Genomic DNA, 23799 nt, shown 5'->3' on the forward strand with positions numbered 1-23799 from the left:
GTCCGGTGGCAGAACTTCTTTTCCTGATGTTTCTTTAGACAGGGGCTCTGAAGAGGCAGTGAGTGGAAGTGGAGCATTACCTTGGAACTCCTGAGTGCCAGAGGTTAGCAGTTTCACCATGGGGATTTTATGCTTGTTTATGGCAATTTCCCTAGGGTTATGAGGTACACACAAACCTTATTGCAGTGCAGCAGAGATCATGGAAATTGTCTGCACAGTCCCCACCCAGCATTAGTGTCTAAGTTGGTCCTGCCTGTTGATTAAATAATGAATTAATACCTTCCTTCTTGTGTGGTGCCTTTCTTTTCCCAAGAGCTGTAACTGTACTTACACAATTCCACAATTGTAATGCTGTCATGTACAGCAATATTGCAGATTCTATTCCCTGCTACACAAGCAGGAAAACCAAGTGTTGAAATGTATCTGATATCAAACTAAATCCCTCTGTGATTGTTGTGCCCACCAAGGAGAGGGACTGAGAAAGGAAACAGAACCTTCTTGTGTTTGTCAAGGTGTTGCCACGAGTGCTTTGGGTCTGTGGCATGCTGTACTGTGACCCAGGTGAGGATCACATGGAGACTTCTGCCTCAGCTGGGTTTTGTCATTGCTGCTGGAGTGCCTGGACCATTGGAAAAGCTTCTGCAGCTAATCTTTCCTTAAATGTGATTTAGTATCCCCCTCAGCCCCTTGCTATGGCCATTCAGGGCTGGTGTTCAAGCATCTGCCCTCCTGAGGCATCTGCTGTGCTGCAGGATTTAATCCAATGTCCTGGTCCTCTTCCCTTTCCCTGAATTGCCTGTGTTTGCACACTGGTTCAAACTCAGAGGGGGAGGGAGTTTGGGGACAGAGTGCCATAGTGCCAGCAAGAAGCAAAAACATTAAAAAAAAAGTGTTTGATTTTGTTTGTGAAACCTCTATGGATAGCAGTGCTGTGGCAGTGAAGCTCTATTGTTGCCTGCACAAAGCAGACCAAAAGACCAAATATTGCTGTCTAGAGCGCTCTGTGGAAAATCCTAGAGCTGAGGAAGCAGGCGTTTATTTGTATGAGTTTCTCTTCAGACAGTTTTTGAAGTTATATGCATGGCAGGAACATTTGGTTCAAGGGATCAAGTTAAACCTTGTCTGGTTTCATCTCTCTCACTTTTTGTTTAATCATCCAGCTTCGCAGTTTGAGACAGTCTTTTAAAACCAAGACAGCAGATGTCTTTGAGTGTATAGTTAAAGTACCTGCTGGTCTTTTTGCATGCAAGAAAATAAATTTCACTTCAAATACTGGATACTCTGAGGATGATTAGACATTTATTAAATTTCTTCCCTTCTTTGCTTTAATAAAACCAAGCTTCCAGAAAGTTCTCCATAATGCTGGAAAGGGGTGTGACCTTTTTTCAGTGAAGAATGTTCCTTTGCATTTGCTAGCCTGTAAGCAATTTAAAATTTTTATTTCCTTGCACCAGAAGCTGTCTCAAGCTAATTGGCAATTTCAGTTTGCTTAAAGTAATAATAAAAAAAAATCTTAGTCTTTCAAGTTCACCTCTGCCTCTGTTTGTCAGTCTCCATCTGGTAATATACCAGAGAACTCTCAAACATATGTTGCTCATCTCAAGGGTAGATATAGGGGCGGTTGGCAGAAATAATTTTTAAAATCATTAGCAGATAGATGTTATAAATGTGCATTTATTTTGGGCCACGTGGCAATGCCATTCTCAATTCTATCAGTTTTTGCTTAAGCAAAAGAAACAGCTTTTTAAACAAACCACTACGGATTGAGGTACATATAGTAGAGCAGTGGTTTATGACCTTCCAGCTGGGCTGAGATGTGACTTTCTGTAGGGACAATGATAAGCTCTCTGCTCTGATTCCTCTCCTGCTGCAACCAAAATACATCAAATGTGTTATAGGACAGGAAGCTGCATATGGTCAGATATTGAAATGCACATGTATGGTGGAAGCATGATATTCATATGTTAGGTATAGATCTGGTTACCTGAGACCTTCTAGGAAGAAAATATGGTTTTAGCACTGCTGGACAAGCCTGCTGTAGGATATCAGCTTGCTGTGTCTGTGGGAGTTGGAGCATTTGGCAGGGCTGTATGTTTTCCAGAATTTTTTTAGTTTTATAACTGTATCATGTTTTTGTTTAAAGTAATTCCTTGAAATGCACTGTCAAGGATGTCAATGCACACCTCAGAAAAGACATAGCTGAACTTCATTTTGTGAGTGCTTGAGATGTTTTGTACCGCTGATCTGGCCATGAATAATGAGAAATGAATACCATCAGACCCAGCTGCAAGGAAGAGCTACACTGCCTCTGTGCCTTGCCCATGCTAGTCTAGCAAGTAGCTAGATATGTTTGAGCTCAGCAATAACCTTAGACTTCATTTGTGCTCTCATTACATACTTGCATAACTGAAGTTATTATCTCCTTGCTTTTGTTTGTTTTCTGTACTAGTTCACTCTTAAACAGAGGGACCTCAAACCTTTCTTCAGGTTACTTACACCTGGAGAACTTGCAGTTTTTAATTGCTGTGGACAAGGAGTAAGCTGAACTAATTAAGGGTCTGAATAAACAATAGCGTTTGTGTGTTCTACATAATTAAATGCCTTGCTGAGAACAGATTATTAACTTTCAGCTTACTTAAATGTTGTTAATTAGTAAAATGTTGATTGTTTTGGGTTTTTTCACCCCAAATCCCAGATGATGTGGTAAGACATAAAAATGCCTGATTTTAAAACAGCATAGATGGAGATCAACTTGCTCATATGGCTCACTTCTTCCCCCTCTTTTGAGGAATTCCTGGCACTTTACCTTGGGTGATGGGAAAGACAGGCATCCAACCTATGTGTCCTCTCACATAACAGATATGCCTCTGATAGTGATCCTGATCTTAAAGGTTATTACATTTTCCAGTATCCTCAGTTAACTTTTGGTGAAGATACAACTCAATCTATGTGTATATATGTTTTTATATATATAGGTAAATGCTTTATCTAAAGACAGCTGAGTCTTTGCCTCTTGAAGTTAGTTGCTCTGTGGCTGAATTTTTTATGATGTTTTCATTTGACAGAGTAGTCCTGCAAAAAAATGTGGACTGACTTAAAATATATCTGAATGTAAGTCTAATTATAGAACATCCTCCCTTTCATGCAATTTCACAGATGCAACTTTAACTTGAAAATATGCTAATCTTTACAAGGATTGCACTTCTTAATCATGCACACAATTTTATTAGTTTAGCAGTATTATTCTTTTCTACTTGCATGCTTTATTGCTGACTTTCCCCTTGAGAGTTTTCTGTCATAGACTAGATTTTCCCTGAGAGACTCAGGTCCCTGCTATGAATTTTGAAAGTGTCTAATCCTCTTCAAACATGCTCCAAATGTTAACTGTTAGGATTCCCATACATCACTTTAATTTTTATTTGAATAAGAATAAAGCTTTTCTGGGCAATGTTTATGAGTGAACTTGGGTACATGACTTGTTTGATGGCAGAAATAATGCTGGTTGATGCCTGGTCAGACTCATCTGACTTTCTGGTTCTAATTTACTTTTTGACAATTGGAATGATCAGAAATGAATTAGGCAAGAAAAGGATCAAGATCTCATCATCACATTTCCTCTGAAGGGAAAAAACTGACTTACACAAAAACTGCCTGGTAATGGTCCTGGAGCTCAATGAAGCAGGGCACCTACAATTCCTTTAAACAGAATGAAAGCATGGGTAAAATGTGGAAAATATTGTGTTGGTGTGACTGATGAATGACAGTGGGCCTCTCTAAGTTTTTTTTTTAAATGTGAGGTATCGTTGGCAGTGAATAATCAAGGGATGGGATTGCTCCATGGCAGGAAAAGGAAAGTTTAAGTCAAAGGGATTTTATGTCTATCCAAATATCTCTCAAGCAGTGAAAATTGCATGCAACTTGAGAACTTGGGGAAAATTACCCATATAAGGGTGTAAGAGATCCTTATTTTGAGATCAGGGATAGGTCCCAGATTTGGATTGGAGGGTAAGAATCATTGAAATTGATGTAAAGATTAACTTTGTAAAGGAGAGGTAAATCCAGACATATCTTCAGCTTTAGTGGCCTCTAGTTACTATTGGCAGAAAAGATGGTGGTTTCCACAATAAAATTGCTGGTCCTTTTTTCCACCTGTTATTTGTAAGAGCTTGTATTTAGTATCTTACAGATTTGTAGGACTTGATATGATAAGATTCAGTAAATTAGAACTCTGTTTTAAGGGCCGATGTTTTCAAAGAACATTTTGTCCAAATCTTATTCTATATTCAAACATGTGAATGGGAAAGAGGAGTGTGGCTCCTGTGATATGTCTCTTGCTGCTTGTGGGATTGAATTCCTTTTGTGTACTTGTTTGCACCTACAGTCTCCAGTGGCCATATCAGTGTGGAGTAGTGTTCCTTTCTCCTGAAATGTGTGTGGCTGTTGAGGCCAGATGTGCTTTTGGTGCATGGGCTGAGCAGGGCTTCCTGTGGCCTTGTTGGCTGCAATAGATCCAGATCTGAGAGCAGGTGTTCTTCGTTGATTTTGCTGCTCTTCATTGCTTGGAGGAGCTTAGAGTATGATGAGAAAGGCTGAGGAATAGACTGGTGGGAAAGGATATGTGAGAAGCTGGAGTTAGTTTGCAATTTTAATTACAGTGGTTCTGGAAAATGGCAACCCCAAGTAGGAGCTGAGAGAGAAATAGTAAAGAGAGTAACAGTGCAAAGGTAAAGCAACAGCACAGAACTAAATATTGCAGCAACAGGAAGGGTTGAAGGAATGACCATGAAGAGAACCAAGGAGAGGAGGAGTGCAGTTAGGGGAGAGAAGAACAGGGTGTCTTCAGTCTTTAAAATGGATGAGATGCTTTGTTTTATTTGTTCTACTTTGAAGTATCCATATTCTTTATTTTGTGTAGATAGTGGCTAATTCTTGTGGAGTTAGAGTTAGCTCTAAATGAAGTTTGATAGTTAGAGATAAATTTTATAGTGTATTGTGCAGGTGTCTATGCTGGAAAGCTTCCTATTGTTCAGGATTTTTTTGATCTTTATAACTGTCTTGCAAGAGATGATAAATTTAGGATTATTTAATCAGTGGTTCTTTATACCATTGCTTTTGCAGATAACCAAATACCACAAATTTCCATGTTGCCAAAGACTGGCAGTTTGCTTGCAGCATCTGGCATTTGTTTTAGCCTCTATGTTCTGGAGCTTTTTGTTTTGTGCAGAAGCTGCATCAACCAACCAGTGTTTATTTACATGTTTATTTACATCCCTCTTCTGGCTGTGCATATTTAACATATTAGTTATCTGTTGTCTTTTCTCAAAGGTTTTTTGTTTTTGTTTTTGCTTGCTTTAGCTCAGCAAGCATTATGCTAATGATTTGTGTAGTTTTTTCCTTTCCTTTTAGCTTGTTTTGAGGGTTCTTTTGCTTATTTTTATAAGGCCTTGGAATATGGGCATAATACAATAGATCCCTTCCTCTGCCCTGGAAGGACTTTAGTTGTATGGTTTGCAGCCTTTAAAGAGAACTTTTTACGGCAGATTTTTTTTTTTTTTTTGCATAATTTTAATATCTTCTAAGAGGATGACTTCTATTAATTACATTCACTGATCCAATGACTTAAAAACACAAAACCTCTTAACAGCATTTTTACAAGTTTATTTTACATTAAACTTCCAATCACGTTTTTTGTTGCAATAAATGTATTCCAACCCACTTTTATTTATTGTGAACAAAACTTTTAATGGTGCTTTTTGGTATCTTACCAAATGTTGACAAAGCTGTACCATTATCATAAATACTTGTTTTTCATAAGCTGCCTTCTTTTATTGCATTAATTCACATGTCTTTTATAGTTCATAAACACTCTTTATTAAACCTGATGCCCACATGCATGCGTGCACTTTTATGATTTTTTTTTAAAGTTTATTTTAAAAAGTTATGTTAGGTGTAAGTGTTGTCTAGCATAGTTAATGCAGCCTTTTCTTAATACAAGTTTCTCAAATTAAATGCTTGGAGGGTATAGCTCCTTTTAGGGTAATGCTCTGTTAAAAACAATATTCTTTTCCAGAAGGCTGTTTTAATTTTTGAGATATTAACTCATACCCAGTGATGTATAAATTTGTGACTTAAGAAATACTTTGTGATTTTGGTGTATGGTCTTCTTTGCTTCCATAACCTTTATTGGCCACCATTATGCAAGTAGTTTTTAATTATGAAGCTATATTCTATGATTACTTTCTTTTTCACAGATCTTATTCCTTCAGTATGAAGAATGGATTTGCATGTGAGATGTAGTAAAGGGGGCTCTTCTCTGCAGGATCATTGCCTCATTAACTGAGGAAGTTTGTGTTGAGTGAGGCAAGATACTGCAGAGCTGGCAAGGATGATCTCTGCACTAGGAGAACTGAATATGCCCATGCAGAACAAATTTTGTGGCTGTATAATTTTCTTTTTGTCTAAATGTGACTTTTTTATGTTACTAAAATATGGTCTCTATTTTTTGATCATCTCATTATACACATGAGCTAATAGCCTTTAGTGTTCATTGAGGAGCTGAATTGTTGGTTGGTACCATACAAATAAGAAAATTATGTATTTGGTATATACTTGATTCAGTCTGCTTAAATATGGCTTGCATCTCACAGTGGTAAGAAAATTTAATGTGAAATTACTCAATCTCCCTCTGTTCTGTGTCCTGAATAAAAATATAGATTTTGTTCGGGAAAAAATGTATGACTGTGTACAATGTTATTGGGTGGAACTAGAACTCATGTAAGTAGCTTTAGCTTCACACTTCCTAGTTCTTGAATCTTTAGTGCTGTTGTGTTAAGGTAATTTCAAAAGGAATACTTTTAAATAAGAATTTATATGCAGGCACTATTCCTTGGGTGATGCCAAACAGCGTTTGTGCTTTTGATAGCACAGCAGAGGATTCTGGCACTGAGAATTTCCAGGACATGCAGGGGTGTCTTTGTAGCCTTGGGTGTGGCCTGTGCTTGGCTGGACCTTTCCTTGCACCATCTAAAGGTATCTGTTAGGTCTGCATAAGGTCATGTCAGGTGGTCACTTCAAGTTCTTGCTACAGGAAGAGAATAATTTTCAGTAGTGTGTATGGTTTGGGTGAGAGGTGGGGAAACAAGACTCAAGCATCCCTATTGTGAATGTTCCTTGTCACTAGCTCCTAGCTCGGAAGTTCCAAGAATCTCTCCAGCTTTTTCAGGTTAAAAGAAACGAAAACACTGGAGGGAAGAAGAGTAACAAGATAAAAAAGTAAATGCATTCACACTCCTACCAAGAGACAGACATGAGCTTGCACCCACCTAACAGCCACCTTTACATGGTGCAAGGGAAGATCCACATAAGCAAGCACAGCCTTGGGTTTTTTTCTTTTTGTTCTTACAGAAGCAAAGGAGTTGAGATGACTAATACATTATGAGGGAAGAGGACTGGTGGGAAAGAATACTAAATAAAGTACCTGTTGTTAAACTGCCTGTTGAGGTAATATAATTTCAGATGACATGGTGGTAAGCCCAGCACAGAGGAGCACTTTGATAAATGTGGTTCTTGGACAGTGGTGCAGGCTGGGGCTCTTCCAGCTCCCTGGAGGCTTCAGGATCAGGCTGTTCCCTTATGTCATGTTTTTAGCTGCATGCTCCTAGGCATGAGTCCTGGGTTTAGGATGCCTTTGCAGAAAGTAGCACCAGGGTTAGGGCTGAGTGATGCTTAGCAGCTTTTACAGTCAACAGTGATTCCTTCCAAGAGAGCATCGCCCAAGTCACGGCAAGTGATAGCTGAAAAGAGCTGCTGATGGGGGCAGAACCTCCTAAATTCTGATAAGTTGCTGTCCCCATTAAAGGGCAGGTTGCTCATTTCAGGGACAAGCCAGTCTGTCTGGAAGACTGTAGTGATGCTCTCATACTGCAGAGTCTCTGCTTTATGGAGAAAATTGTTACCTTTTCCAAAACAATTCCCCTGCTGGAAGTAAAGAATGGAGATTAACAGAGGACAGATCCTTAATACTTGACACAGAGCAGACAAACAAAACTGCAATCTCTTGTTCTTCCCATTCACTCATCTCTCTGGCTGAATAGAATTGATTGGCTAGGACATGCTGTAATTTATTTTTACAATGAATAATGTTCCAGTTTATCCTCAGGGACAATTGGGTGAGTAATGTCACACTGACCTTGACACTCTGATGTTGTAAAATGCAGATGAGGTTGGCGATTTCAAACAGAGAAGATATTCAATTTGGTTTTATTTCTAGTAAAGGGGGGGCTAATAAGGAAAAGTTTGTGAGATTTTTGCCCATGCTTTCCTTACATTAAAATACTCAGCTACTTCTGGGATTTGATTTACATGTTCACTAGGTAGATGTCATTAGCTTCAGTGCTGACTCTCTACCTTTTATCAGCATACAGAGACTAAGTTTTGGGCATAAGTCCATGTTTTAACATGTAATTCTAATGAGGTATGATTGACACTGCTCAAATAAACTCATGCCATTAAGCTGCTGTTCCAAAGGTTTTGCAACTTTTTGCACTTAGCTTTAAAAGTAATTAAAATCAGATTCCCTGTGCACTGGCTGTGGATGTGTTTGTTTATTTGTGGAAGATGATAGCCAAGTCTAGAATATAGTGGAATGATTTAAAACATTAACTATATGGTAGCAGAAAACATAACAGGACAAGGAAAAGGTATTGCAGGATAGCCAAGAGGCAACAACCACATCAAACCTTTAAAATCTTGTTCATCATTCCAGTCTGTTACAACTGGTCATTGTATGCTTGGTGTCTTGACTGCATTAAAGGTAAGAGGGCCTGTTCTGCAGAATTCAGGCATGGACAAATGTCACTTGCCTCTGAGTAAACCACTTGCAAGCAAGAAGTTGAAATTGCTCAGCAGTTGCCAGGGAAGCTGTGTGGTTGCCTTCTTTATGTCATGGCATACAGGCCACCTCTGAGCATGTCACTGTTAAGTTGCCTTAGTGTCTATGAATAACTGATTTTTCTTTTCAGCATCACATGAAAGTTTCAGGAAACTTGATTCCTAGTGAGCTTTGGACCAGGCCTTCAGCAAAGACAGAATGTGTGCATATACCATCTGTCCCTTTATCTGTTTTAGAAGGTTGAAGATTTCTGCCATCTTAAGCCATGACCACCTGTGCAGGGAGGGTAATAAAAAGTACATGTGAAAAAATTGTTTAAAAAAAATTTTAGGTATCTTTATTGCAAATCATATGCTTTCCTCTGAGCAGTAAGAATGGTAAGACACTTGGAATTCTTGAGTCCAAACATTCCTGATTAAAAGCTAGTGGATTCCTTGAACTTTGTTGGAACTGCTTTCAGTAAGCAGAAATGGGAATTTTGTACATCAGATGATCTAAAGTCTCCAGGGATTCATTGGTTATTTTGGAGAAACACCGGAGCAGAGTTTCTGGTGTCGAGGCTTTACTCTGTCCCTCACTTCACTGAGACAAGACTGGAGAAGAGCATTCAGCTCAGGTGAATCTCTTCTAAGATATCAGTCAATTAACAGCCTTTTTTGTGTTTGGGCAGTACCAAGCAGCTGCCTCTGACTGAGGCTGTTCACCTTCTGCTTCTTGGAAATGGAGAAGGAAGGAATGGCTGCTGGCTGATGCAGTTTGGGAGGGTTCTGTTTCAAGGGCACACCTTTCCATGGTTGTGCTGTGGAAGTCTGGGCTCTGGGCAGTCTCCTCTGTGCAGTTTCTATGATCACACAGTGCTGGAAGGTGTCCACAGCCCTGGGCTGGGTTTGCCCGGGAGACCCTGCACAGTGCTGGAGTTGGGTGGGCCAAGCTACAGGGCATAAAGGGTGTGTTTATCTATTTCTGAGCCCTTCACAGCTCCACAGAGTGATGCTGTGTGGGTAATGGGGAGTCTGGCACATTACTGAAAGCATTCCATTTCCGCAGCAGTGAGATTTGTTTTCACATTTCTGAGAGTAACTGGCTGCCTGCAGTGCATCAGCCCTATGTTATTTTCATGTCCTGCGTTCTGCACTCTCTCAGCTCTTCCATGAGTCTTGTCCCATGTATCGACTAGAATCTCAGTGGTGCCTCAAAGTGGAACTTTTCTGGTTTTTTAACATTTCTTATCTCATAAGCATTTTGGTTAATAAATTATTCCATAGATTAAGTGTTTAGGCTCTCACATTGTGATGTGCAGTCTCATCTACTTGGAATTTGTTTGATTTATTCTTTTACATTTTAAGGCTCTTCCTGGGTACAGGTAGCCCAGCTGGTCTTCTGATTCCTGCACTCTGAGTCCTGCACTGATCACCACTGTTTTGGCAATCAGTGGATCTGTGACAGCCTGACACAGCTGGCCTGTGACTACCTAGAAGTCTATGAGAGCCATCCACTTTTGAGTGTTTGTGACTCCAAGATGTGGCAGGAATGTTCCTGTCCAGTGTAATAGCATCACATTATTTTTTCTTTGTGTCTAAATGAATTGCCTTGTCTTTCTGTCTGATAGCAAATTCCATGTTTCATTTGCAGTAAACTTTTCAATTCTCTAATATATGCCAGGCTTCAGGATACACTAGATTTTCCTCTTCATTATTTAAAAAGAAGTGTTATCAATAAAAAGAAAATTAAAGTGTGTCACAATGATTGGGAGAGAAAATAAATACATTGAAGCTAAGCATTCATCCCAGTTAGATCTTGCCACTAAGAAGTACTTGCGGGGCGGGGAGGGGGGGGAATTCACAATGAGTTTCAGAAAATGTGAAATTAGGTTAAGATTTGGAGGGGTTTTACTTACTTTTTTAAAAATTAATTCTTTAGCAGGGTACAATTTTGGGTGGTTTTTTTGGTTGTTGTTTGTTTGTTTTTCAGAAGTATAGTCAAATTTCTTATTTTCTGAGATTATTCCTCATAATAACTTTGTCTTGTAGTACTTGGTTATAGCTCATCTAATGGCAGTCAGACAAAATTTCCTAGTCATATGACCCTCTGGACTTAAACCTCCTGGATTTCACATTCATTCACTCCAAATATACAATATTTACTGACTCTGAGGGCTGCTTTTGTGTAGGTGTTTTAAATGGCTTACTTCAAGTGGCTGACCACTAATCCTGAGGGTGGGTGGGAGGAGGGATGATGTGTAAGATCCTCAATATATTCATAGAATGATTGGGGTGGGAGGGACCTGAAAGATTATCCAGTTCCAATCACCATGTTCTGGACTGGGATGTCTTCCCCTAGGCCAGGTCAAAGTCCCATCCAGCCTGGTCTTGAACTCTTCCAGGGATGTGGCATCCTCAGCCTCTCAGCATAACATATTGCAGCCACTCACCAACTTTACAGAAAAGAATTTCTTTCTAATATCTAATCTAAATCTACTTTTCAGCTTTCTTGTAGCCCCCTTCAGGAACTGGAAGGCTGCTGTAGGGTTTGCCTGGAGCCTTTTCTTCTCCAGCCTGAAGCAAAAAAGCCATTGAGTGCCTCGTGACCTTCTCCATGTCCTTTGCAGACAGGTCTCCTCTATCCTTCCTAAGAGGATCCATGTTTTCCCTAGTCTTTCTTTTGCTCCTGATGATCCTATTATGCCTTAAGTTAGCTTTCATGTTTCTCAGATTCTGTGCTGCCTAAGTGTGTGTAGCTCTGAGCCTCATATTAAGTGTTAGTAATCTCTCTTCACAGAGTAGGTAATCCAAAGAAATCCTTTTCCTGCTGAAGACCAAGGACAATGGTTACAAGTTTTCAGCCCAACAGCATAAACAAGGGTGGACTGAGGAAAGAAAACAAGAAGGATGGAACTTCATAACCTAAAGTTGTAACTGGGCAATTACACCCCAATATGCAAATGGACCAAAACTTATAAAAGTGTAAGACCTTGTGACTTGTTGCCCATTTTGTGACCATTTTAAGTCCACCTTGGGTGTAGCCCTGGCCAGGCTTTTGTACTCCCCAAGGTGTATCCTTAAAGGCCTTTTAATAAACATGTACTTTATCTTTTAGCTCTGTCCAGTCTCTGTTCCAGGTCAGCCTTCCCAAGGCATCACCAGAATTAATATTTTTATTACCCTTGAGCAACATCATAGCAATACCCTGACCTAAGGAAGTGGTTGTCACTGGCAGTGGACAATGAGAGCAGGTGCAGTTAGTGGCTGTGAATGTGTGTGTTGCAGATGCTGTACCTAATCTCTCCTTCTGTTTTCGTGTGAGAACAGATACCTTTAATAGTAAGAAAAACCTCCACAAGCACAACTTAATTTTTATATTATCTTTATATTATCTCTTACTGGTATATTCAGTATAGCAATTACAAAACCAAATAGGCTGTGCCTTCCCAGGACCATTATCAGCTACCATTATCGACTACCATTTAGCATACTCATTGAAAATGTCTTATTAGAATATTAATGTCTATATTTTTTTAAAAAACATTTATTACTTAGAGTATGTACTAGTTGTCTGCTTCTAACAATTATCAAGTGGATTACCAGTTGTCAGCTAACATGCAAATAACCTACTGGGTTGTTAGAATTTCAAATAAGTTTTAAGTTTTTCTGATTGAATAGAAATGCCAAATTCTAATGGCTTTACTTTGCAGTAATGAGGGAGCTGACAAAAGGATGAGGTTGCAGCAGGCAAGGCTGGGTTTGAGCAAAAGCTGTAATTGGGAGGTGTTTTGACACCCTTTTAGAGCTGAATCCTCCTAACTCAGCTGCTTATACCCCAGAATATTGTAAGTGTATTTTTCCAAGCATTGTCTGGGTGGAGGCTAACCCTGGTTGAGGGATTGACCCAACATTGCTTTTTGAGGGGTAGCTTCACTATATAGAATAGGTCACTTTACTGGGTCAAGAATGTGATTAGTATGAAACTTGCATTGCAAAGCAGCTCATATAAGAGCACTTCCAGGTTGCTTATGCATACAGCTGTCTAAGTTGTTAGATTTCCCCAGTACTCCAGACACTAGAGAGGGAGTTTCTTTTCATAAACTATGACTGAGTGCTGCTTTCCCTTTGCACTTTTTCTTTTGGTGCTTGTCTGACATCATTTTATTAGGAGCCATTTTAATGTACTTGGTTTTACAAGATCAAGCAGCTAACTTCTCCAGAAAGGTGTTTAATTTATTGCTAATTTTGTTATTCAAACATGTAGACAGAGAGAATATAAAGAGTACATGGGTAGTTTAGGAAAAGATTTATGGCTCCATTTTGTAGCACAGATGTTTGTATAAGCATTTATGTTTTGGGAAAGTTGTGTTAGCCTACCTGTGCTGAGTTTTCTTTGGGTCTGCATGCTTTCAGAAAAGAAAAAGCATGTTCAGTCTTCGTGCATCTTCTTTTCCATGTAAAATCTGTAGCTGAAGCTTAACATTCCTAGAATTTATATGTTTCAAAATCTGATATTTTAGTGAGCTGGAATTTATGCATGTTGTAAAATCCACACAAAGATGGTAGCAATTATTTCAGTCTCTTGTTACTGTGGAGTGGTCAGCAACTGTCCTGGAACATGTCCTGGTGCCGTCTGATACCTTAGCAGCTGCTCTGGGGCCCTGAGGACAAGCAGCAGAGCTTTGAGGGGCAGGCAGGGAGTGGGTGCAGCACTTCCCCTGCCATGCTGCAGCTTCTCTCTCCAGCCAGGAGAGCGGTGGGTGAGGAAGGAGGGCTGCATGGAGATGCTCTGTGAGCCTTGCCCCTCGGTCAAGCAGGCTCTCCTCCCGCTGACCCTGCGGCTCATGTTGCTCCTGGCAGTGCTGCATGGGCAGGTGTACCGCTTCTGCACCTTGGAGGGGACCTGGCTGCTGAAGGAGAATTCCACCCTGCCCTGGAGGAACCTGTCTGAGTGTGAGCCCTCTGACCAGGTAAGAGTTTTTCCCATTTCCCTCCACCTCTTGCTGCTGCTGTTTACGACAAAGCAGAAGAGCAGGAAAAAAAATAGTTGTTGATGCCCATAACATTTTTATCCTGTCAAAGTAATCTTGAGTGACTCACCTCAGTGAGCCTAATGGTAAGGAACATCAGGTCTCTCCCCTTCAACAAAGAGAACACGGAGGATAGATGAGAGCACATTTAAATGTACGTGAGAGCCAAGAGAAGGGACTGAGGTCATCCCAGCTGTGGAGCAGTGCAAGGAGCTCAACTGCAGGAGTGACCTACTGTTATTCCTTTGCGTTTTTTCCATTGTCACGTCATTGTAATAGTGACCATTTGCTCTGTCTTGTTAGCAGCTATTAAGGTGATTAAGATGAACTGAACTGAAGGATATTTGCTTTTTCACCTTTGGGCATGGGGCAATCCCTGCCTTTTTTTTTTAATTTTTTTTTTTTGTCTTTATACCTTCATTTTCTGTGGGCAATGGAATTAGGCTTGTCAGTGTTATTTTCTTGCCCCCGTGCTTTTTACTCTGCAGGGAGCTGAGATGTCTGGCAGTAAATGAAGGAGAGCACAGGGATTTTCAGAGGATTTTTGACAGCCATTGGCGTCAGCCTGTGCACTGTGTGCGTTCCCATGACACGTGATACCACTACTACTGTGAACCTCCAAGGGCGATGCTTTTCCTCACAGAAACTGAGTGCTCTCTCTATCCCAGGAACCAGTGCATTACTTAGCAAAACAGTTCAAGTTTTTGAAAGTCCCAAGAGCTGCAGGATCTATGCCCTCTGTAGTTTCCATTGCTCAGTGCCTCCTTCTTCAGAAGGAATAAATGGCTACAAACTAGGAGATGGGGAAAAAGGGAGTTTCTGTTCTCCAAATATGTGAATTTTAACCTCTTCCTTTGACTTGCAGCCTTATTCCTTGTCCCTTTTTTGTTCTGTGCTATACCAGCAGAGCACGTTGTCTTAATGCAATGTGTAAGCCTGGTTGTTTGACTTTTCCTTGTTGGCCATTATGATTTCTTCCAGAGCTGTGTTGGGACATGCCAATGAGTGAGATGCTTAATAGTAACACTTGTTCATTTGGCACCTGCCTCCAATTTTTCATGAACTGATCTGGATTCTCAAAACCTTTTGTACATGGTGTCACTCCCTGAAATGTGAACAGCCATGTTTGGTTTTCCAGCTAATGTATATAGAGCCCCATAGTAACTTTGGTTTATGTATCTGGCATGTGGGAACAAGAAGTTGTTTTTATAAGTTTGTCATGTGTTATACTACAGATGTAACTAAAACAGATTCCAGGGTGTTAGTGAATCTTTATAAATTTAGGTGTAGGATGTCATTTTCATCTGTATGCATGTTTTAAATTGTCAGGTTTCAGTTGTTTGCTTAAGCTTTGATACTGAAGAGATTTTCCTTTTCATAAGGCAGCTTTTGTGGCATTCCCTTTAAAGCATTAAGCTAGCAAATCTGAGGTACAGCCTGTATGTTCACCTTAAATTCTTCTGGCTCTACAAAGTCTGAATACCTGTACCTAATTCATGAAGTACAAGGAGTGTATTCCTTTGTACAGCATAGGTCTCAGGAATCAATCACAGAGTTAGCAGCTTGAAAAAGGGAAATAAAATCCCTGAGTCTACTTAGACAATGATATGTGCTTAGAGATGAACTAGAACAGTGAATATGAATGTGCCTTGGCAGCTGAGCAATAAGACTGATAAAATACAGAGCTGCCTGTACCTTTTCAAGTAATTCTCTTCTCACTAAGGATTTTGGCCAGAATTTTCAATCAAGGGTCTCAACAATCATGTTTCCAGTGAATCTGAAGAGAGCCCTCACTGCTCTAGGCTGTGGTTTGATACCGGGGGTTGCTTAGTTGACGCAGAAGACAGATTATTTGGGGGCAGAAAAGGGTTTTAGCTATATGAATGCAAGGCATGCTTTGCTTTCAAATCATCAAATAGGACCTGGTTTATTGCACTTTGAAGTGTAGATGAGGACCCCCTCCCCTCACTATCACAGTAAGGGGACTTGATTGAAGTCTGAAAAGATTAGGTCTTCCATTTTTACTGCAGGTCTGAGTTGTGTCTGTGCTTTCTGCCACCAGTTTTAAGACTTGCTTGTGTGGTAATTCACGTCTCTCCAACTTTATTATGAAATAATGTCACATTATCTATTTTTCTAGCCAGGCTGCAAAAACCAACAATTTGAGCGAACACCTGGGAGCAGCTGAGGAATTGAGATAAAACTTTTATTTCTTTAGAGCATATGGAAAGTGGAAGACTGATTTGACATGTGCATTTAAACTTGAAAGTAGAATGATTTCTGGTTATCATTGTGGAAGTTAGAAAGTAGCTGGGAGAAAAGAACTGAAGGCCATGAGCTCTCTCTTTTCCCCCTCCACTTTTTTGTTTTTCTTTTCTTCTTTATATGCTCTCAGGATGCACCAGAAGAGCAGCTCCTGAATTTGTCCATCATATACACCATTGGATATGCTCTTTCCTTCTCTGCCCTTGTAATAGCAACTGCCATTCTTCTTGGATTCAGGTAACTGGTGAAGCTTTGATGAGAGTGGACTAAAGGTTTTGTTTTTCTATATAATAGTATCAGACTTTCACAAAAATATTTGATTATTTTTTTCTCTCCTGCCATCACCTCATTATTTCTCTATCTTTTGTCACTTCTATGTTCTTTCCTAAAATAATTCCTTCTCAAAATGCAAGTAAAATTGCCAAATTTTTGCAGTTACCCGTATGAACATGTGGAACAGGTACTTTTTATCAATCAGAATATTTTGTTTGGCAACTTTTTGTTTCAATGAAATTACCACAGGAAGAGGTGGTAAAAGATGCAAGCGTTCCTTCATGGTCTCACCTTGCAGATGAGGCACAAGTGTGAGATGGGCGAGGATATTTAGGAGGAAAATTTTCATCTTGCCGTGCTTGGGGTTACTCGGAGCATAAATCTCAGTCTGGCCCATTTCCCAGCCCTCACATGCAAGATGTGCAGAAATGGATTTTTGACAAAATTTTTGGTTTTGGAGAACTTTCAGAAATTCTTATTTCTTTTGCAATATGGAAGAGAGTCTAATTTGAAACTTGAAAAAGCTTGTGAAATAAATTGCTGTCAGCAATAGTGACATACTGAGTTCACCCAGGTTTGCACATACGAATTTGACAGAGCATGTAAAAATCTAGACACTCTTGGTTGCACGTGACAAAGATACATTGTGTGTGTTTGGTTAAAAAAGTAAACAAAAGACAAAAACCCCCACCAGACCAAAACACAACTTTGGATTCTAATAGGGATCTTTTTTCTTTTTCCCCTCTGTAAAAGCAAGAGATGTTTTGATTCCAGACAGACTTTTCTTCAGTGTGGGGATGCTGAGCACAGGAGAGTGATGGAACTCACAAAGATGAAATCCTGTCCTGTTGTGGGGAGGAAATCCCTCTGCCATGAAGCTGATCTCTACAGCCAGGTCCCATCCCTTCTCTGTCCTGATGAGGCTGCCTCCTAAAAAAGTATTATGTTCCATGATCTGGTACTCTTATTTGAAATCAAGTCAGGAATCTTCAGTGCTGTGATCCTTAAATTTCCTTCCCTGACTGAAGAACTCTCATTGTCAGTTACTGGTCATTTGCTCTGCTTCCTGCACTACCCTTTTAGCAAGGCAGTCCCTTTCCTTTTTCCTTTATGCATTAAAAAAGGCAGTCATGTCTTTTAACCTCTAATTTCCAAAACTAAAATGATGCAAGCCTTCTCACATTGAACCATACATGTTAGCACTGTATTATCCCTTCTCCTTCCAGTGGAGAAGCATAGGAGGGCAACATCAAGGAAGTTTTAAAATGACTGCAGAAATCCAGAGGCACGCTCACCCTCTGTGAATGCCATGTGATGATTATGATTTGTATGTGTTGTACCTATGCAACTTTGGGACCTTTCTGAAAAAGCACCAGATGGTCTTGAAGTCTCCAAATGTCTCCCAGGATAACTGTTTTCTCCTCATTTCACCTATCAATGGCACTTCTTGAGTAATCTTAGGACCCAAATGTAAAGGTCACAGAGCACAGCCACGTACTTTTTGAAGGAAGGAGGAAAGGATGTTTTCTGGCAGGGAACAAAGAGTAATTTTCTCTAACCAAGGGCTGGCAGGAGAGAGGGAATTTTGATGCCCTGACTTCTGTGGGGTGATGCTTTAGCATTTTTTCCTTCAACTCTGAAGCAGGAACTGGAGAAGTATACACAAGTGTGTGCTTCTCATTTTGAAAGTGAGATTCCAGGGACAACAGAGGTACCAAGAGTCTTGTTAAAACTATGCTATCAATCCATTTTGTGTTCTCTTGTCTAAGTCGTTTACCAGGAGACAACTCAGTCCTGGATCTCATGAAATACGAGACCTACTCCTATGTGAATTGCAGTTTCTGGATTCTGACTGGAAACTGCTTGTCTCCCCAGAGCTGCTCAGCCTCAACAAATTGTGGTCAAAATCCAATTCAATGACATGCAAATACTGATGGGCCTCTTAAAGTTCTTTGACTACAGAATAACCTTTATATTTGTCTGTAAAGGTAATACAGCGGAGGAAACAGCATCTCTCTAGAGTCTAATTTTGCATCCTCTGAAAAAAAAAGAAAGGAACTCTGTAATTTCAGTGGTGGAAGCTGAATTAGGCCCATAACTTCATGACTGAAACAATTTGAATAACTTGCACTGCCTGTAGCAAAAATACTCAGTAACTACTTGCAACCTAATTTCATCAATTGCCCAATTTACATAACTTTTTCAATCAGATTGAAATGTGTAGCAGTTCTGAAGGGCAGCAAAAAATAAATTTTGAGTTTAAGGAACATAAATATTAGTAATAGGTAAGTTTTGAAATAAATTGTGCCTTAAAAGTGATACAAAAAATCGATCTGGCCTATGACAAACAAGTTGTTCTTTAGTACAAACCTCTACCTTTCAGACTAAGTCAATTTTTCTAACAAAATTTATAGAGCTGTAAAACCCAGACATTTAAAATATAAGTTCACTGAGAGTTTTGCTGGAATAATTGCTGATTACCATATGTTACGTCTGTCTTTTAGCATCTTAAAAACCTATCCAGTGTAACTTCCTTTGAGGTAAAGTGTGTACCCTTGCAGAGCTGGGAGAAAAATGTTTGTGAATAAGGCTGGTAAAATATTGGCAGTACTCTGCAATTGTATTCCATTTACGTGACTGTAGTTTACTTTGCTATCCCTTAACATGCTTTTTTATATGACAAGTAGCAATTTTATTGTCTTTGCAGCTGGCTGCTGAAATTCAAGCGGATTTTTCCTTTGTTTCTTTGTTTTCAATTCTGAATGCAGAGGTGAAAAATCCATTCCTTTTACTTCTACAGAAAGTATTTACAATTCTCCCAGAAGGCAATTTGAATGCAGATTTTTCTCTTATTGTCAAAGGGTGATTTGCAGGTGGATGTTTTTTCATTGTGGGTTTGAGCACAGCCAGAAGCTGCACTGCACACCAGTCCTGAGCTTTGCCAAGGTAAACTTGCGTGGTGACATTGGGGTCAATTCAAAGCAATTAGCTTCAGCATTACATGGAACTTGACTTTTTTAATCCTTTCAGATAAGGCTTCTGAAAATGACTTTATTTTTGCACTTTTTAAGCTTTTGGAATTATTTTTTTTTTCTTAACGCACCTATTTTCTTCCTTTCCCCAAACATTGGCTCTAAGGGCTGAAGTTTTGAATGCGTTTTCCTTGATAGTATTTTTTTCCCAAAGACAGTTTGAAATCCCTACAGCCATTCTCAAGTTATGGGATTTCCTCTGGTGCCTCCTGATTTCTTACAGGGCTTGTTCCCTTTCTCAGTCCGTTGTCTGATGTTGCGTCTTTTATGTAGGTGGTAGATTGTGACTAGACTTTTCTTTTTACAGACATCTGCATTGCACGAGGAATTACATTCACCTGAACCTCTTCACCTCTTTTATTCTCCGAGCTATATCTGTTTTCATTAAAGACTCAGTGGTGAAGTGGATGTACAGCACAGCCACACAAGAGTACCAGTGGGAAGGACTTATAGCCTTCCAGGTAAGGGCAGACACTGTAGTCATTCTCAGCATATTGGAGTCAACACTGTGGTGTGCCTGCATGACAGCAGGTAATTAAATTCTTTAGCTGATGGCATGACATGTTTCTCTGCCTGTGGGAAGTTTGCCCACACTAGATGGGGGAACAAGATGCTGATCTTTTTGCATAAATATATATATACATACACCAATGCCCATGTCTTCTTTCTCTCCTGCAGTTTCATTTCTTTCTAGCAGTGAGAAGAGGGCATTTATTTCTCTAAGCCAGCATTTTTTGTGATAGAACTGTCCATCTGGTCAGTTGGTTGTCCACCAGCTAAGTTGTTTGTTCTTGGTCATCTTTATATAATCTCTTGATTACAGGAAAAAAGGCAGCATCTGATTAAAATGCAAATTTGAAAGCATTTAGAAAAGCTTTGAAAGAATAGGCTAATTAAATACTTCCAATTGATGAGAAAGGATATACAACTCTTTTGTAAATAATGCTGAAAGTGTGCCCCTCTCATTTGGATTTGGAATGCAAAATGTACTTGAAACCTCAAAGAAAGGTAGCTTTATTATCTGTATAGCTCTTGTGATTCTAAAACACAAGTATGGCATTTCCTGCTGCAGTACAGGGTTGGAGTGATAAAGGGAAACTCTTCTGATGCATCCTTAGTGCCCATCCTTTTCTGACACTGCCTAAGGCAGAAGTGCTAAAATGACTTAGTGAATCTCATATGATGGTTGATTTTTTTTTATCATCTTCAATTTATCAGTCGTCAGAAAATAACATTGTAAAACATATCTTAAATGGTTTGGAAATGTTCATATTGGATTGTCAGTCATTTCCTCTTTCCAAAAAGTGTAGACTTTATGATTTTACACATGGTTTACTCAATAGTGGTTTCATCAGGTCGGATGGATATATTAATTAGGTAATCAGCTTTCATACTTATCTAAAGCCTTACTGATCATCTCTAACTTACCAGCTATGAGAGAATTTGTACGTAAATGGAGTGCACTGGGCAACATTGCTATTCTGTGAAAATATCCTCTGCTTATAGTCAACCTTACGCCATCCATCTTTTCTTTTTAATAGAGAAATTCTCAACTGCAAAATAGAGTATTCAGAAAAGTGAAAGATTCACTGACTGTGGTTGATATATTACTTTTCACTTGTTCTTTTCATCTTTATATTCATGCTTTTGAAAAATAAAATCCATTGCTTGTTGAGGGGAAAATACAGAACACGAACCTTTTTTTTTAAGGAGTAATGTTGTTGAAAGCATCTGTCTGCTGTGCATAGCATCTATTACTAGCTTCTGTCCATTCAGTAATAAAATACATGATTAGTTTAGCAAGCTCCTTTTTTGAAGAGCAAGAGTAGGAAGGGGAACCAATCTTTTGAGTTAGTATCCTTTTATTTTCAGTCCCTGTTGCGTTACTTTGGGCTGTGCTTTTTTCTGTCACAGGAATCACTCAGCTGCCGTTTGGTCTTCGTGATGATGCAGTACTGTGTGGCTGCAAACTACTACTGGCTGCTGGTGGAAGGCATGTACCTGTACACACTGCTGGTACTTTCAGTCTTCTCTGAGCAGAGGATTTTCCGCCTGTATCTCTGCATTGGCTGGGGTGAGTTGGTTTTCCTGTTTGTCTGCCTGTGGCTGCACTGGCAGATGTATAAGAGGAAAACTCATCTGTCTGTTCTAGTGCTTCCCAGTTCAAGCCCTGCACTCTGCATTCCCTTTTTGTTCCCAATCCCTTACCTTGTTTGGGCTGAAGGGTGTGGTTACAGCTCCTGGACACACACAGAAACTCACCAAACCAGCGGCAGGCACATGAGACTTCTCCTGCAGAAGATCAGCTTCCCAGAAAAAATGATGTTTGTGGGTGGCTCCAGCTGGGTGTGGACTTTTCTGGGCTGTCCTGCTTCATCTCCTGAAAGTTCCCCATTGCATTGAAAGACATGTTAACTATTTGTCGTGCAAAATAGCAATGTCCTCATCTGTGTGAAGACAACAGTAGAGAAATGGTGGCAGCATGAGGGGGAGGGTGATGCGAAGGTGCTGATGAACAAGGGATTATTAGCAGAGAGGTGTCAGGTTGGCTAAGTGGGAAGAGCAGGTCAAAGAGGGGTTGTCTGGGAAAAAAAGAATTGGGTTGCATGTGTCATGGACATGTGCGTGCTTGAAATCAAGGACTGATACCTTGAAATCAGCTGGTTGAGCAAGGGTCACCTTCTGTAGAAAGACTAAAGCTTTAATTCTTTCATGGTATAGTTCACCTAAAAATACATCACAGTTTGGGATTAATCCTATTTTTGGGGTGATCTTGCGTATACTTTTATTGCATTCTCTCCCTCTTCTCTACCTTCCCCTTTTGGTGGAACCAGGCCACTTTTGGAAAGATGAAAGTAAATCCAAGTAAATACTACAAGTGCTTTCACAGATGCTAGTCGGAACATTTAAATTGCTTTGACTCTCCTCCTCCTCTCTCTATGGATTTTGATTGTGAATATTTTAGCAAATTAGTTCACTTGAAAAATGCATATAAATGGCATATTATTTTGAATTACCCAATTCTACAAAAACGTGATATCTAAGGAGAAATGGTTTTCTGGCATATTAATAGGAATAAATAAATAAAATGCAAATAAAAGCAGTTTCCTGCTGGAGAATTTTATTTAAAGTTCTCTATCTTCCATATTCTTTCATGTCAGGCATGCAGCAAAAGCACCACTGTTTTGTTTAACTTTTGAACTATACGTTTTAATTAGACCCTCAATTTAATTTATAAAAAAGGTGGGGGGAGGAGGAGCTATCCTGAATCAGTGAGTGAGGTCATGAAAGGAAATGGAAAAGAAATTGGAACAAAATTATATCTAGTCAAATCCTCAGGGGATTGTGTTGTTTTATAAGAAAGGGTTAGGCTGCTTTTGGTCTGAATCACTTCTACTTAGCGTTTGTCTTCTGCAAATGCAGAAGGCTGAAACAGATGTTATTTTTCGTTTTGTTCTTTCTTTACAAAGGTGGTTTTACTATCATATATTGAATTTTTAGATGAGTTTGTGGAAATGAGCAGCAATGCAATAACTTGGCACTAGATACATGGGCTTCTTCCAAGCTTCCTAGAAAAGCTCTGTCTGTGCTATTCAATCATTATCTGTACAGTTTCTTGCTCTTCCATATGTGTCTGCATGTGTAAATCTTGCCTATCTTCAAATCTTCTTTACCTTCAAATGCAGAAGCATCTGCTCTTTCAGTGCTCCCAGATTAGTTATACCAGATAAGTTTCATCTCTAACCAATGGAAAGATATAAAGGTTTTTTCCCTTTCTTTCTGCTTCTTCATTGGTGATTCCATTTTTTGGCTGCTCAAGTCCCTCACTGGGTGACTTTTACGGTATACAGTGCTCTGAAGATTTTTATTTAATTTGATTTTTGAGCTGTGCAATAGCCTCAGTGTAATGCTGAGGCTTCAGAGAGAGACAGTAGGTTCCTGTTTGAACTGTTATCCTGCTCTTTGGAATAGTTAATCAACTGTAAAAATAAAGCTGGAACAAAAAATAAATACTTGTTTGATTGCTAGAGCTAATCTGATACTCTGACCCTTTGTTCCATTAATAAATTGTCTTCTTACAGGATAATTTTTTAATTTGTTGGTTTCTCATAATTTGATGAATATTTATGTGTAAAAATTTCATGTTTGTATTGCTCAAAAACATAGTCTCTTAATGTTGTTATTTCTTACAATTATAACTGAAGATTAATACATATAATTAATATAATCTTCAGTTATATACAACTATGACTGAAGATTAACTGATCACTCTCAGACATGCCAGAGTCTGCTCTCCTGAAGCCCAGGGTACCGAACTTGATGTGCAC

The 23799-nt window shown here is 39.5% G+C and overlaps 1 protein-coding gene across 1 annotated transcript in view; it reads left to right on the forward strand.

The window, feature by feature from the left end:
- GLP1R (glucagon like peptide 1 receptor) overlaps positions 1-23799 on the forward strand; it is a gene marked incomplete at its 5' end in the record, with an annotated part of 85118 nt that overhangs the window by 36891 nt on the left and 24428 nt on the right. The window contains 4 exons of the mRNA XM_083857621.1: positions 13732-13841; positions 16297-16403; positions 19779-19932; positions 21386-21545. Of these exons, the coding sequence (XP_083713747.1) occupies positions 13732-13841; positions 16297-16403; positions 19779-19932; positions 21386-21545 (531 nt within the window). The remainder of the gene's footprint in view (positions 1-13731; positions 13842-16296; positions 16404-19778; positions 19933-21385; positions 21546-23799) is intronic.

This window comes from Zosterops lateralis (genome assembly GCF_965231275.1).
Source record: "Zosterops lateralis genome assembly, chromosome: 3".
Lineage (NCBI taxonomy): Eukaryota > Metazoa > Chordata > Aves > Passeriformes > Zosteropidae > Zosterops > Zosterops lateralis.